Below are 12,786 nucleotides of genomic sequence, written 5' to 3' on the forward strand. Positions count from 1 at the left end.
CTCTCTCTCTCTCTCTCTCTCTCTCTCTCTCTCTCTCTCTCTCTCTCTCTCTCTCTCTCTCTCTCTCCGCTCTCTGTAAATATGTACATGTATGTATTATGCCTTATGCCTCGCAAATTATCCATCGGTCACAATGAAACTCCGTGCGTGTGTGTGTGTGTGTGTGTGTGTGTGTGTGTGTGTGTGTGTGTGTGTGTGTGTGTGTGTGCGTCGCAATATTGGATTGAATCAATGTAATCAGTGGTGTATTGACCGGCGTCGCTGCCAATACACACACACAAGCACCGACCAGATTTGATAATTACACGGTGCGGACAGACCCTCTCGCTCACATGCCACTCGCACTCAGTTCGTTCCGCACCAGAGAAGAGATTCGCAGTCTCAATGTGAAATGTTAGCATAGGAGAAATGCCACAGAAAATTTGTCAACGAAATTTACACCAGAAAATGTACGACATTGTATTTTTTCGGCAAAATGTTCCTTTTTTCAAGATTCTACGGGAATATACCTCTGTAAATCATCTCCCCGCGGTTCGATTGCAAAAATAAGGTGTGCTTTGGATTCTCCACAAAGCCCAATCGAACTAACACTAAATTTGAGGTCTTAGATTAAGGTCACTGTTAATTTTGGTTTGTTTTAAAATTGTAATATGATCCTAAAAGCTGTCCCATGCCATCTGTGGCCCTTTTTTGAAATTTCAGATTTCAATTATTTTTAATTTTTGAGAAATTCTGCAGAAAACGAAAATCACGAAAATTTCAACTTTTTCTTGTTTTGAAAATATTGTCAACTCCAAATCTCGAGTTCTTTACTCATCAGAATTGAAAAAAACTACATATACCGTTCGACTCGTCTCGATCTCCCCTGACCAAAGGGTTTAGGGGGTCACCCTCTAATTTCTACATTTAAAAATAAAAAAACGAAGAAGTTGTTCTCAATTGAAAGAAAAACTGTTTATTTTTTTCTTCTGATCAGTAAAAAATACAAATTAAATGAGCCATCAACAAAATAAATTCCAATTATTTTCGAATTGGATTTTCTGAATGAATTTTGAATGAGTTTAGGTAAATTTTCGTGCAAAAGTGTCACCAGGGGTGCTGTAATTATTTCTCCTTTTGAATAACTGAAAATCTCATCCCCTATAGAACGGTCAGCTAGCAGAGAACAGACGGGACGAACTGTTATATCGCGGCCGCACACATTTATACTCATTTAATGAAAGCGCCTCATATACGCAGAGACTGGCTGGCTGTCCAGGATATTATGATGGCGTCTATGTGTGTGTGTGTGGATGTTGATTTTGTGCACTGCGGTGTGGTCAATTTGCCGTTTTGTTGAGCTGCTAAATGTGAGCGAATTTTGCCCGGCACACACTCACTCTCTCAATGGACGGATTAATTTGAATAACTAGATTCCCGCCAGCTGATTTAATCGTCGCAGCGCTCCGTCCTGCGTGCATGTATTAATCAGTCTGCAAATTTGTCTGAATTCAGCAAACGGATTATAACTCGATCAGCGGCGAATTGCTGTATATGTTGGCTGCCCAGTGACCGACGTGGATTGGATTCCATTTACTCGTTTTGCTCGTGAATTTAACTAATCATGTTTGAACAGCATTTGTGTGTGCGACATGTCATTTATTTCAATGGCAAGAATGGCCATTAAAATCAAGTTTCAATCCTGATTCATTTTGTTTATATGTCGATTTGTTTGTAGCCAACTCGAAAACAAATCATAAATAAAATCAATGAGATAAAATTCAGCGGAAATGAGAGCTTAGATCAAAAATCTTTTCCAATTCGGGAAGCTGATCGACTTTGAAAATCCCTGCTTCAACGATGTATTCTTGAATGTAGTTTAAAGAGAATTGATACAACAAAATCCCGGAAGTTATTTTATGGATTTGGTTCAAGACAAAACTGACCATAAATATTTTAGAAAAGTGGTTGCAGAGTTAGCAATAACTTTTTTCCCCGCCAAAAGAATGTGAACCTATTCGCAGGAAGTGCGCATGCGTGAGAGCTGGCTGGGTCAGACAATGAAGTCATTCGTACAGGCGGTCTCTCTGCAAGTGCTCAAACCAGCTCTGACGCATGCGCAGTCCTCGCATATAGGTTCATATTGTTTTTGCGGGAAAAAAAGTTCTACTTGTGCTACGTTCGACGTTTTGGTCGGAAATATATTCACTTTACCTAATGTGACCCTCAAGAATCGATTGGTGTGCTCAGAAACTTCGTCAAAGACGGTCTTTTAAGCTGCAGAGACAGCGGGATTGATTTTATATTATATCGATCACATTATCGAATAACTCCCCACGTTTAATTATTCCAGCACGATTTGATAAAATATAATGGCACCTCCTGGGGAGGGGGACGAAATTTGATTGCGGATAATGAGAGGTGAGCACTTAAAAATCCATTACCGTGCTATGAGACACCTATTACATATTGCGTTTTGGTCCCCCGCTTTACGCGCGATATGCTGTTGGGGTAATTATACTCGGCCTCGCGCGTCATTAAGCAGAGGTTATGCCGAAATAATTATCATCAATTACAAATAAAAGTGTAATGCAATCGCGAGGAGAGTGTGTAGATGGCGAGCAAGGAACGGGCAAACAACCCTTGCTTTTGTGTCGCTGCAGCCGCGCAGCAGCTTGCGGCAGCGTTCAGATCAATTCCATTAGGCTTTGAGTGGTCCTTGCGAGAAAAACGGTGCAAAACTTCCATTATGCATTATTCCCGGCGACGGCCGCTGCTTTTTATTTCGCGCTCGGCGCGCACTTAAGGCGACAACAATGCAATAAAAATATCTAATGCGCCGTCGAGTGGAGCAATGCGCCTTAATGGATGCAAAATTTGATACGCCGTGCGCGGCGGCAAATGAAAATCGCTGCCATCGGCCCTTTGTTCCCGCTGGATAGGTCGGTTCCGTATGCCGTGTTTAATGGAAAGAGCGGCTCGGCGTGTATTTATGCCCACCATATAGTCAGACCATCGAGCGAACGGCTGCCCAGGGTGAAATAAAAACCGCGCGTCGAGGGTCGTTGAGATTGCGTTCAGCCGCTTCCCGCAGCAGTCACGCGTCAGCATTAAATGCTTATTTTATTTTCATCCCGAATTCCGACACTTGAAGGAATGAAAAAAAATTTAATCTTCCTCGTACGCAGCGATAAATAAATATATTTGTAATGATTATGGATAGTTTGTGAAATTTAACATTTTCTTGTTTTTCAAATATTTCCAATTCTAAATCTCTGGTTTTAACCGTCAAAATTTGCAAAAACTGGACACCCTTAGACTCGTCTCGACCCCCCCTGAACAGCTAAAGGGTTGAGGGGACGCTTACCCTCCTACCCCGATTTTACCTGTTGAATAAACAGGAAAACGCTGATTTTTTATTATTTTTTAAGGGGGAGGAAAAGGGGTGAGGTGAGGACCCCTCAACCCTTCAATTGGTCAGGAGAGATCAAGATGATTCCAATGGTTGGTAGTTTTTGTAATTCTGAAGGTTTGAACTCGAAATTTGGAGGTGCAATATATTAAAAAAAACACACACACACAAAAAAGTCGAGAAATTCGTAATTTTTTAATATTTAATAAATATGATGTGTAATTTTGTGAAAACTTAAAAGATCGCCACTCTGAAATTATCAAATTTTAGCTCACACAAGTCATGGGACAACTTTTAAACAGATTGAAAAATTTTCAAAATCCTTATTAATAAAAATTAACTGACCTTGACGGTGGTCATCAAATTTAGTGTTAATTCGATAGCGGGCTCGGCGAGAGGAATCCATAAAACACACACCTAATTTTATTAAATTGCTTTACGAGGAGACGGAGAAACTGAGGTTTTCAAAACTGTCTTGTAAACCCGCAAAAATGAAAATTAAGTGAAAAACGCAAATCCAATTGATGAGACTGATTTCGATGAGTGTGCTTCACCTTGTCTTCAGATCCGTGACATTTCGTCAGGCATTTATTTTATTTTTTAATTTATCGGTGTGTATTGGATCGTTCGACGGGTCAGCAAAGCTAAACCAATATTTGGAGGAACGTGTATCGGAACTGACTCACCCGGCGCCGTCGCCGCCAAAAACCAAATTACTCGCAGCCAGTTTGACAAATTGCAAAAGCGCACATAACCGAGTTAAAGTGGGGAGAAAATGAGTGTATTAAAACATTTCTCGCTGGCAGGCAGGCAGGCATAACCCTCTCGCACATGTCGGGCGACAAGGGGTGGGCGGTTGGGGGGATGTCACCACCACCGGCGGCGGCGGCGGTGTTGGCGGCGACGACACACGCGTTTAGACTCGCCCCCGCTCGGCCCACATCGAGCCTGTTTTGTCCATAACCGCCCTCGAAGATTCAATTACAAGTGGATATTATTATCGAGTGCAGCAGTCTGGCGCGCGCGGCAAAAAGTGTTGGGCCGCTCGCTCTCTAGCTCTCTTTTTGAAGCCGGCGCGCAGAAATGTCATTAGAGGAGGAAAAGCAGCACCCCCTTTGAGCCGAGAAGCGATGAAATTGTGTTCCCCGAGGGGACTTTTAAAAACCTCTTTACATTATTAGATCCTTTAAATAAACAATGCAAGCTTCGCCGTCGAATCCGTGAGCGCGCGCGCGCGTGCCCGCCGCCTTTTTGTCTCTTTCTCTCTCTCTCTCTCGTTCGCTCTCAAAGCTTTAATTTTCACGCTTGTTTTGTCTGTTGCATTTGCATGCGCTATGTGCGCGAGCGTGATTAAGGAAGTTGGACGGAATTAATATTGCTCTCTCGCGTTTGGCCGTTTCGCTGTTTGTTGTGCCAGTTCGTTTCAACCCGTTTTAATTGCGCTCCCTTTACCGATTTCAACCACCGCGTGCGCCAGTCGTTTTAAGATTGGAATCTGATCCACCTGATTTGTGAATGAGAACAAACTGTTTTGCTTTTTTGCTCTTTATCACTCTGCTGATAATTTTGATAATAAATTGGACGTGCTTTAACTTTAATGAAAATTTACATTGACTAACCAAGCCAACTTATAAGTATTTTAGACATTTAAAAAATGGTATAGTGGATTTGAGACAAATTAATGTGGGTCGGCATCCAGAGAACGAAAATTTGAACACCGTTGAACTTTTCTCGTCAAATTAAGCATATGATTTGCCTTTCATCTCTTAGTCATAAATAAAAGATTGCATTTAAGAAAAATGGAACTCAAATTTGAAAATAAATGCACTATATTTTTTAGTTTAGAAATTGTCATAACGTATAGCACAAAAAATGAAAGAAATGAAGAAATCTGGAATGGTGATTTGACTAAACCTTTTATCAAAAAATTAAATCTAAAAAATTGGTGCTGCCATTCAGGTTTTCAAAAATTGTTTACGTCCTCAAATTCCAGTTTCTAATCATCAGATTTTCAAAAACCACACACCACTAGACCAGTCTGAACCTCCGCTCGATGGTAAAATTATTATTCTAAGGTTGCTAAACCCTTGAACTCTGAAAAACATATTTTTTTCATTTTTATTTTAGCACCACACTGCAGAAGGGAATTTAATATTTATTACTCTTTAATTACTTCAGTAAATTAAGGGACGTGAAGACAAGTCAAACGGTGCGCATTTTTTTGTAAATAGGACAGAAGAACCTGAGATTCAGTATAGACGCAGAGTTTTTTTAGGACGATGACAGCCTTTGAAAGACAAAGTCGGGTTTCACTAAATCTCATCAGCTTGAGAGCATCAGATTTAAAAAAAACTGCACATCGTTTTACTCGTCATGATTTCCCCAAGATAGCTAAAGCAGAAAACCCCTTTTCACTACATCAGAATAAAAAAATTCAGGTCAGTAGGAACGAAAATTTTTAATTTTGATTTTTCCACGAGCATTATCTTTGCCTTATGATCATTTTGTGTGATGAACTTAGTTTCACAGGATGCTTTAAAAACTGATTCTTTAATTGTGCTCCTTCATTTTAATTTAATATCAATTAATTTTTTGAAAGTTCATTCTTTTATAAATAACGATCCCTTTTTTCTGTTTCAAATGGAAAACAGCTTTATATAGAATTCGTGGAGTTTCATCATGCAACAAACTGTGAGAAATATCACAGGCCTTTTGTATCTCATAGTGGGAAAAATAAATAAGCATGCCGAGTGGGTTGTCCTGGGGGCGGTAATCAATATATACATAGGATGCATTTGCACTCGGAATAAAAGGCTTGGAGCAGCAGTAAACTTATTTGCAATCACACAAACCAAAGAGGAATGGCCGCGGGCGTCGCGCGTGGCCGCGCATCTCTCTCGCGAATAAAAAGCAGTTAGGCCCGTGTGCGCGCCAGATGAATGCCTGATTGGAAGTTTTAATGAAATATCTGCTCGGCCGTGACTTTGGACGTCAGAGGAGGTCGGCAGCGCGTTCTGTTGTTGTTCAATATTGATGAAAAACGCCAGGGCAAAGATCAAAAGGCTGCCGGCATCAAAGATATGCGGTGTGCGCGCTGCAATCGAGTTTGGCCCGACGAGACTCATTTCGGCCCAGCTTGATGACAATTTCAGATTCATTAAAGCGGGCAGAAAGTTACCCGACCACCCCTTCTGCCGAGCTTAAATTAACTACCCAGTTTTCTCAATTGATCGACGGCGGATAATGGAAATTTTCAGATCAGAAAGAGCACTTCGATCGTTAATTCTTAATTTAAAAACGTTTCAACCCCTGGAGCATGATAATTATATCATTTCAGGAATAAGTTACCCCATGAAATTATTTTCTCCTCCAGGATATTTTCCAGCGCATTCACCGTGCCATCTACCGTGCCCAGCTGGCACTTCTGAAACCCTCGAGGGCGTGTTTGCTACCCCTGCCGGGGCGGAGAATCGATTGCAAACCACACCCCTCGGTGATTAGCACCCCTCGGCCGCGATCCGAAACGACATCTAGCGAGCAGTGGCTCTCAGCCATCACTTTCACGGCGAACCTCGAGCGGTGAGCAGCTCGTCGACTGAGAAACTCTGATTAAGCCGTATAATAACTGCCCCTTGATTTTCGAGAGGTATGTAACCTGCCGGTCACGGGAGCCGCGCTCGTTGCATACCTACTCGCGGTGGGGCTGCATGCAAACACACTCGTCGATGGCTGACGGCTGATGGCCGGCGCGGCAGTCTTTTGTCACGCCGATTTATTTCTGCTTGCCATGCGATCCGAATGCCCGGCGACAGTCCACACTGTAATGCACACGGGCAGGAAACACTAAATTAAATTTCCTGCTTCGTGTACATGCTAAACATTCACTTACGACGACGCACGAATGCATTCAGCGTGACTCAATGCAAAGGCTATTGTTGCTTGCTTCAATTATATTTCTATGAATTTATTAGTGAAAGGAACAGCTGTTTTTATAGTATATGTACCATAAAAACCGGATTGAAATTTCATCCAGTGGTTTGAATTTGCAGCAAAACTCAGCTTTATTTTCATTATTTTTTCATAATTTGTGCTCTAGAATATTATTGGAAGCATTTTTTCTAATTTTGGACAAAAATCTCGAGCTCACTGACAGAAAATTTCCGAGTTTTCACCATAATATGTATCAAAGATAAAACCTCTACCAGTGCGGAGCCAAAAGATTTTTAATTATATTATATCATCTGTTGTGCGCACAAAATAGTGTTTAGTAAAATGATTTATAAACAAAATACTCAAGAGGTTGTAACTTATTTATCTGTATCATTTGGTCTTTGGAGCTTGCCTCAATTGCCTCATGAATAGGACGTACTGAATGACGTCGAAACTATTGTCGAGAAATTAAAACAACAATTTTGCAACGAGGATGAAGTTTAATTTATTCCCATTACTCAAGGCAGAGGTTGTCACTTATTTATCTTTTTTTAATTGTATTATTATTCTTGCTAGGTCAATACAATAAATAATATATCAAGCATGAAAATTTATAATTTATAATTTGAACAGTTCATAAAGAGACAAAAATACAACTTTTCTATCTTGCAACTGGCCAGGTATTTAAATAACTAAAAATTCTGAAAATTGATTATGACAAAATTCGTAAAACTGCAATCAAATTGAAGCAGCCTTAGTTATTTTATCCCCCTCCGCACCCAAAGAGATTATTCTATTTAAACAAACAAAAACACAAACTTCCAGCATTTTAAACGCCCGTAGTAAACATTTTGGCACTAATTAACCGCTACCTAATTACACATCTGCAGTTTTTACCGCTGCGAGCAGCGTTCGTGCGGTCTGTTTATTGATTGAAACTATTAATTTAAATTGTTTCTGTCACACGATATATACGCGCGCGGGCGGCGTTCGAAACGCGAACTCTCCCCACGCGCGATAAAAAGCAGCGGCGGCGGCGGCAGCAGGGAGAGAAAATAAGCTCCAAGTTTGCGTGTCGGGTTGCAAATTAAGTGGCTTATAATTGCCAGCGAGCGGGCGCAGACTCGTCGAATAATATCGCCGCCGCTGAAAATAAAATAAACGCGCGCGCACCCCTAATGGGCTGACATCCAGCTCTCTCGCTGCTGCAATATTATTATTATTTGCTCTCGAGTTATTTTATACACATAAATGTTAGAGCTGCCAAGATAAATATCCCGCGCGCGCACAAGAAACACACAAACGACTGATTTTAATTTGATTCAGAGAGAGTAATTAGCCGGCGCACGCGAAATTTCTTTCTGGTCGCTTGTGCGCGCGTGTTGTGTACGCGCGCGTCTAATTATTTTATTAGCCGCCGCCACCACTGCTGCTACTTGCTTGGAATTAACTCAATTGTCGGCCTTGTTAGAACAGCGTCTTGTTCGTGCCGGCTGGAGACTTTTTCGTCAAGCCTTCAAGTTGAATTTTTTTTATTTTGATAGAAGCAAAACCTAAATGGTTCTTTGACATATTTTCATTTTAAAGGGATCAAATTTTGTTTTCCTTAGTGGAGCTCGGTTTGAAATAAATTTGAAAAGGGCCAGCTGTTAACACATTAATCCAATAATAACAGCGTAGCAAAGCCTGCTGACCTCGATATTCAATAATGATGTACCCTCGAACCCTTTCAACCGGATTGCAGGTGTAAAATTTCGGCTGATAAGGTCCCTCTTATCGCATGTACCAGCAGATAAAAGAAATCCACTTGGCGTGTTTATTTTACCAAACGCAAGGAACCATGGATGCAAGTGTTCGAAGCCTCTCCCTCGCCCTGCTCTTCGCTGTTGCCGCGATACATTATGCTCAAGCTCAAGGTAAAATCTGATATTATATAAACGAAAATCCGTCCCAAGTCGACCATGGATTTATTGGATGAAACTTTATTTTCTAGGCCGTGTCATCTGCTACTACAGTAGCTGGGCGGTTTACCGACCGACTGACGGCAGATTCACCATTTCCGACCTCGACCCTTTCCTGTGCAACCACCTCATCTACGCTTTCATCGGTCTTCAGCCTGACGGACAAATCCGAATTATGGACCAGTACAACGACATCGATTTAGGTCGGACAATCATTGAAACTTCTTTTCTTACAGAAGTGAATATCTTTTTTAAAAAAACAGGGGGCTACACGAATTTCAATGCACTCCGCCAGGTGAACCCTGAGCTGAAAACTCTGGTCGCCATCGGTGGTTGGTATGAAGAGTCCAAGAACTTTTCCATAGTTTGCCGCGACCCTGCTTTGCGCGCCACCTTCGTCAACAATCTATTCGGCTTTGTCCAACAATGGGGATTCAGTGGCGCGGACATCGACTGGGAGTACCCTACGGACAGGGGTGGAGCACCGGAGGACAAAGAGAACTTTTCGTTACTCATCGAAGAGCTGAAAGCCCTCTTCGCACCTGCTGGACTCCTTTTGGGCGCCGCAGTCTCTGCCAACGTGCACAATGCACCGAATTATTATGACATTCCGAGAATTGCAGCGTGAGAAATCAGTATCCTCTAAGACGTTGAAATTTAAACCACTGGCAGGTCCTTGGATTTCATCAATTTGATGACATACGACTACCATGGGCCTTGGGACCCGGTCACTGGCTTCAATGCACCTTTGTACGCAGGGCCAGCAGACCCTGATCCAACCTTCAACGTAGTACGTTTTCTCCATACCTTATATATTTCATTTTCTACAGTGCCAATCGATTCCTGAGGGTCAATTCACTCGGTCGACAATTCGACATGACATTTCGAAAATTGGGGGAAACGCTATAAAACCGTTGCTTAAGCGGCTTTTGGTCTGAACTTTTAGCAAAGAGTGCCAATGATCAATCTGCAGAGAAGTGAACGGTTCTTTGATTTGCACACAGGATCGAGACAGAAGAGCCAGCTGAAGCGACAAGGTCTTGTTGCTGCTGCATGTCTCGGTCTAATAGTCCTTTTCTGATAAGTCGTCGGCGTTCTTGTGGCTTTTTATACTCTGGTTCAAACCAAATGTCCATCGATATATTCAGTCACCTGAGGGAATCAGCTGTCTAACCTTATTCTACCCTCAGTAATCAAGAGACTCTGCCAAAAATTAAATTCAGTTTCAAAGATTTTTCCTTCCAGGATGCAAGTGTGCAGATGTGGCTGAGCTACGGCATCGACCGGTCAAAAGTGGTTATGGGAACGGCCACGTACGGCCGGACCTTCACCCTGGCTGACCCTGGAAACACTGGAGTCGGTGCTCCTGCAGTTGGGGCTGGGGTCGGTGGTCCTTGGACCAACGAACCTGGATCTTTTTCATACATGGAGGTACATGTGGTCTCAAATTCTGAATTTATCTGATATTAAATTTTATGCAAAACTGGCAGGTCTGCACGAGGCAGCTCTGGGAAGGTGGATGGGGTCTGGAGTGGTACGATCCTGCAAAGTCAGCCTACACTTTCAAGGGGGACCAGTGGATCGGCTATGACTACATCCCAGCCATCCAGGAGAAGGGTCGTTACGCTCGAAATCAGGGCTTGGGTGGGGTTCTCGTGTATGCTATTGACTTTGATGACTTTAGAGGTTTCTGCAACGAAGGAGTTAATCCAATTATTACTAATTTGAAGAGCGCCTTCTTCAATGGATAGAATGGTTTCTTAAGGCTGATAAATACTTTTAAAATTAAAACTTTAATATTGTTTTTTAATATTTAAATAGCTTAATGTTAGCGAAAATTCTAGTACGAAAGTGTTAAAATAAACTACACAAAATGATAATAATAATAATCACTTGCCTCTATCCTGAGAATGATGTAAAATTTAAATAAAACTATTTAGTTCGAAAAGCTGATTTTTGTTTTTAATGATTTTACAGTACATAGAGTAAAAATACTGCCACAAAATCAATTTTATTGACTTTATTTATTGCTTGCAGAAAATGATAAAGAAATTTGCCACTCTGCAAACACGCCTCCTTTTTTATTTGCGTCAGATTAATCACACAAAAAAGTTCCCACCATCATATACGCAGGCCCACTGCACGACCAAATAATCGCATCTCGTCATTTTCCCGCAACGCGCAAACAGTGCGTAAAAATGGCGAGTGGGACTAATTCAGGTTAATGGCTTCTCGATTGGATTATTGAGCGCGGTGGCAGGCAAAGTTATTACCATTTTTCCAGGCGCAAGGGTGTGCGTCGGCTCACAGCAACAACCGCGTTGTTGATACTGCTGTGTGCAACCCCAGGCGTCCGTCAGTGCCCGCCCGCGTAGCCGCACACACGTCTATCCGTCCATGCACCCTCGGAGAAAAAGCAGCGAGATGATATCTTGTCACTTTTAACTGGTTCGTGTTGGCCGCGCACGACACGCGAAGCTTAATAAAACGCCAGAAGCTAATCACGCGCTTATCAAGACTTATTATCGTAATACAAATGTAAGGCAATCATATTTAATCTTTATATGTGCGCCGCGTAAGAGAAAGAAAATAAGAAACTTCTCCTCGAGCCCCGGCGACCCGACCCCTTTTGCTTTCGAGCGAATTATTAGGTCGTTTATTTCCGAGTGTATAATCCTGTTGCTCGCGCGGCTAATGAAATTACCCTCTCGCGTTTTCTCGGAACACGCCAGCCGCTAACGAGGCTGAAAAAATATTTCTTCTAAAGCACTAGAGTGGGACGAGTTAAATGTTTTAAGTGGATATAATCCTTTTTACCTTTGTTTAAATATTTGAAATGAGCTTAAAAAATTCCTAAGTTGTCTAATAATCATAGGATAGGATTTCTGAATCTTTTTTTAAAGTAAAGGACAGGATGGAATTGAATGAACACAACCTCTCAGATGAGTAAGATCCACGATGAGGAATTACTGTCGCGATTCTTGAAAGACATCAAGCCTAGTTAAATTCTATTAGGAGTCTGAATGGTCGCAACAGTTTCTGTATTGCTGAAAAAGGAATGTATGAAACACATTCCAGAGCGAAGAGGAACGCTAATGGCGATGCGGGCAGTGAGGCGAGTGATAAACTTGTTTGTCCTGCTCTTTGTCGTGACGTTGGCAAAGAAGAGAAGACGACGGTCAAATAAGACAGATTCGGACGTCTGTAAAATCCTCTCACACCGCCGCATTCAGGATTACGGCGTGCAGTTTTATTTTTTTACGGTCCGATAAATTGCCGGCCGGCCCCCGCTCTCTTGGCAAAGCCTAATCTTCTTGCTCTGCTCTTTACGAGAAGAGAGCTAACGTGTGTTTAATAAAGCAAACCGGCGCCCAGCCACTTTTTATTTACACCCGCGAGCCTTCCGATTGTGCAAAAGGTGTCACCAAATACTTCAATATTTGCCGTGCACAATGTGAATTTCGAAACTCCAAAATGCTATTATCTGCTCTGGTATCGACACGG

General features: G+C 42.0%; 1 protein-coding gene across 1 annotated transcript; it reads left to right on the forward strand.

Moving 5' to 3' along the window:
• The first annotated feature begins 9,156 nt into the window (after positions 1 to 9,156).
• Positions 9,157 to 11,235, forward strand: LOC135936006 (chitotriosidase-1-like). Its single transcript, XM_065478670.1, has 6 exons — positions 9,157 to 9,237; positions 9,315 to 9,485; positions 9,546 to 9,906; positions 9,955 to 10,072; positions 10,528 to 10,713; positions 10,773 to 11,235. The coding sequence occupies exons 1-6, from the start codon at positions 9,162 to 9,164 to the stop codon at positions 11,031 to 11,033; spliced, it is 1,173 nt and encodes a 390-aa protein (XP_065334742.1). The 5' UTR covers positions 9,157 to 9,161; the 3' UTR covers positions 11,034 to 11,235.
• Positions 11,236 to 12,786: the final 1,551 nt, after the last annotated feature.

Source organism: Cloeon dipterum, chromosome 2 (assembly GCF_949628265.1).
Source record: "Cloeon dipterum chromosome 2, ieCloDipt1.1, whole genome shotgun sequence".
NCBI classification, from domain to species: domain Eukaryota; kingdom Metazoa; phylum Arthropoda; class Insecta; order Ephemeroptera; family Baetidae; genus Cloeon; species Cloeon dipterum.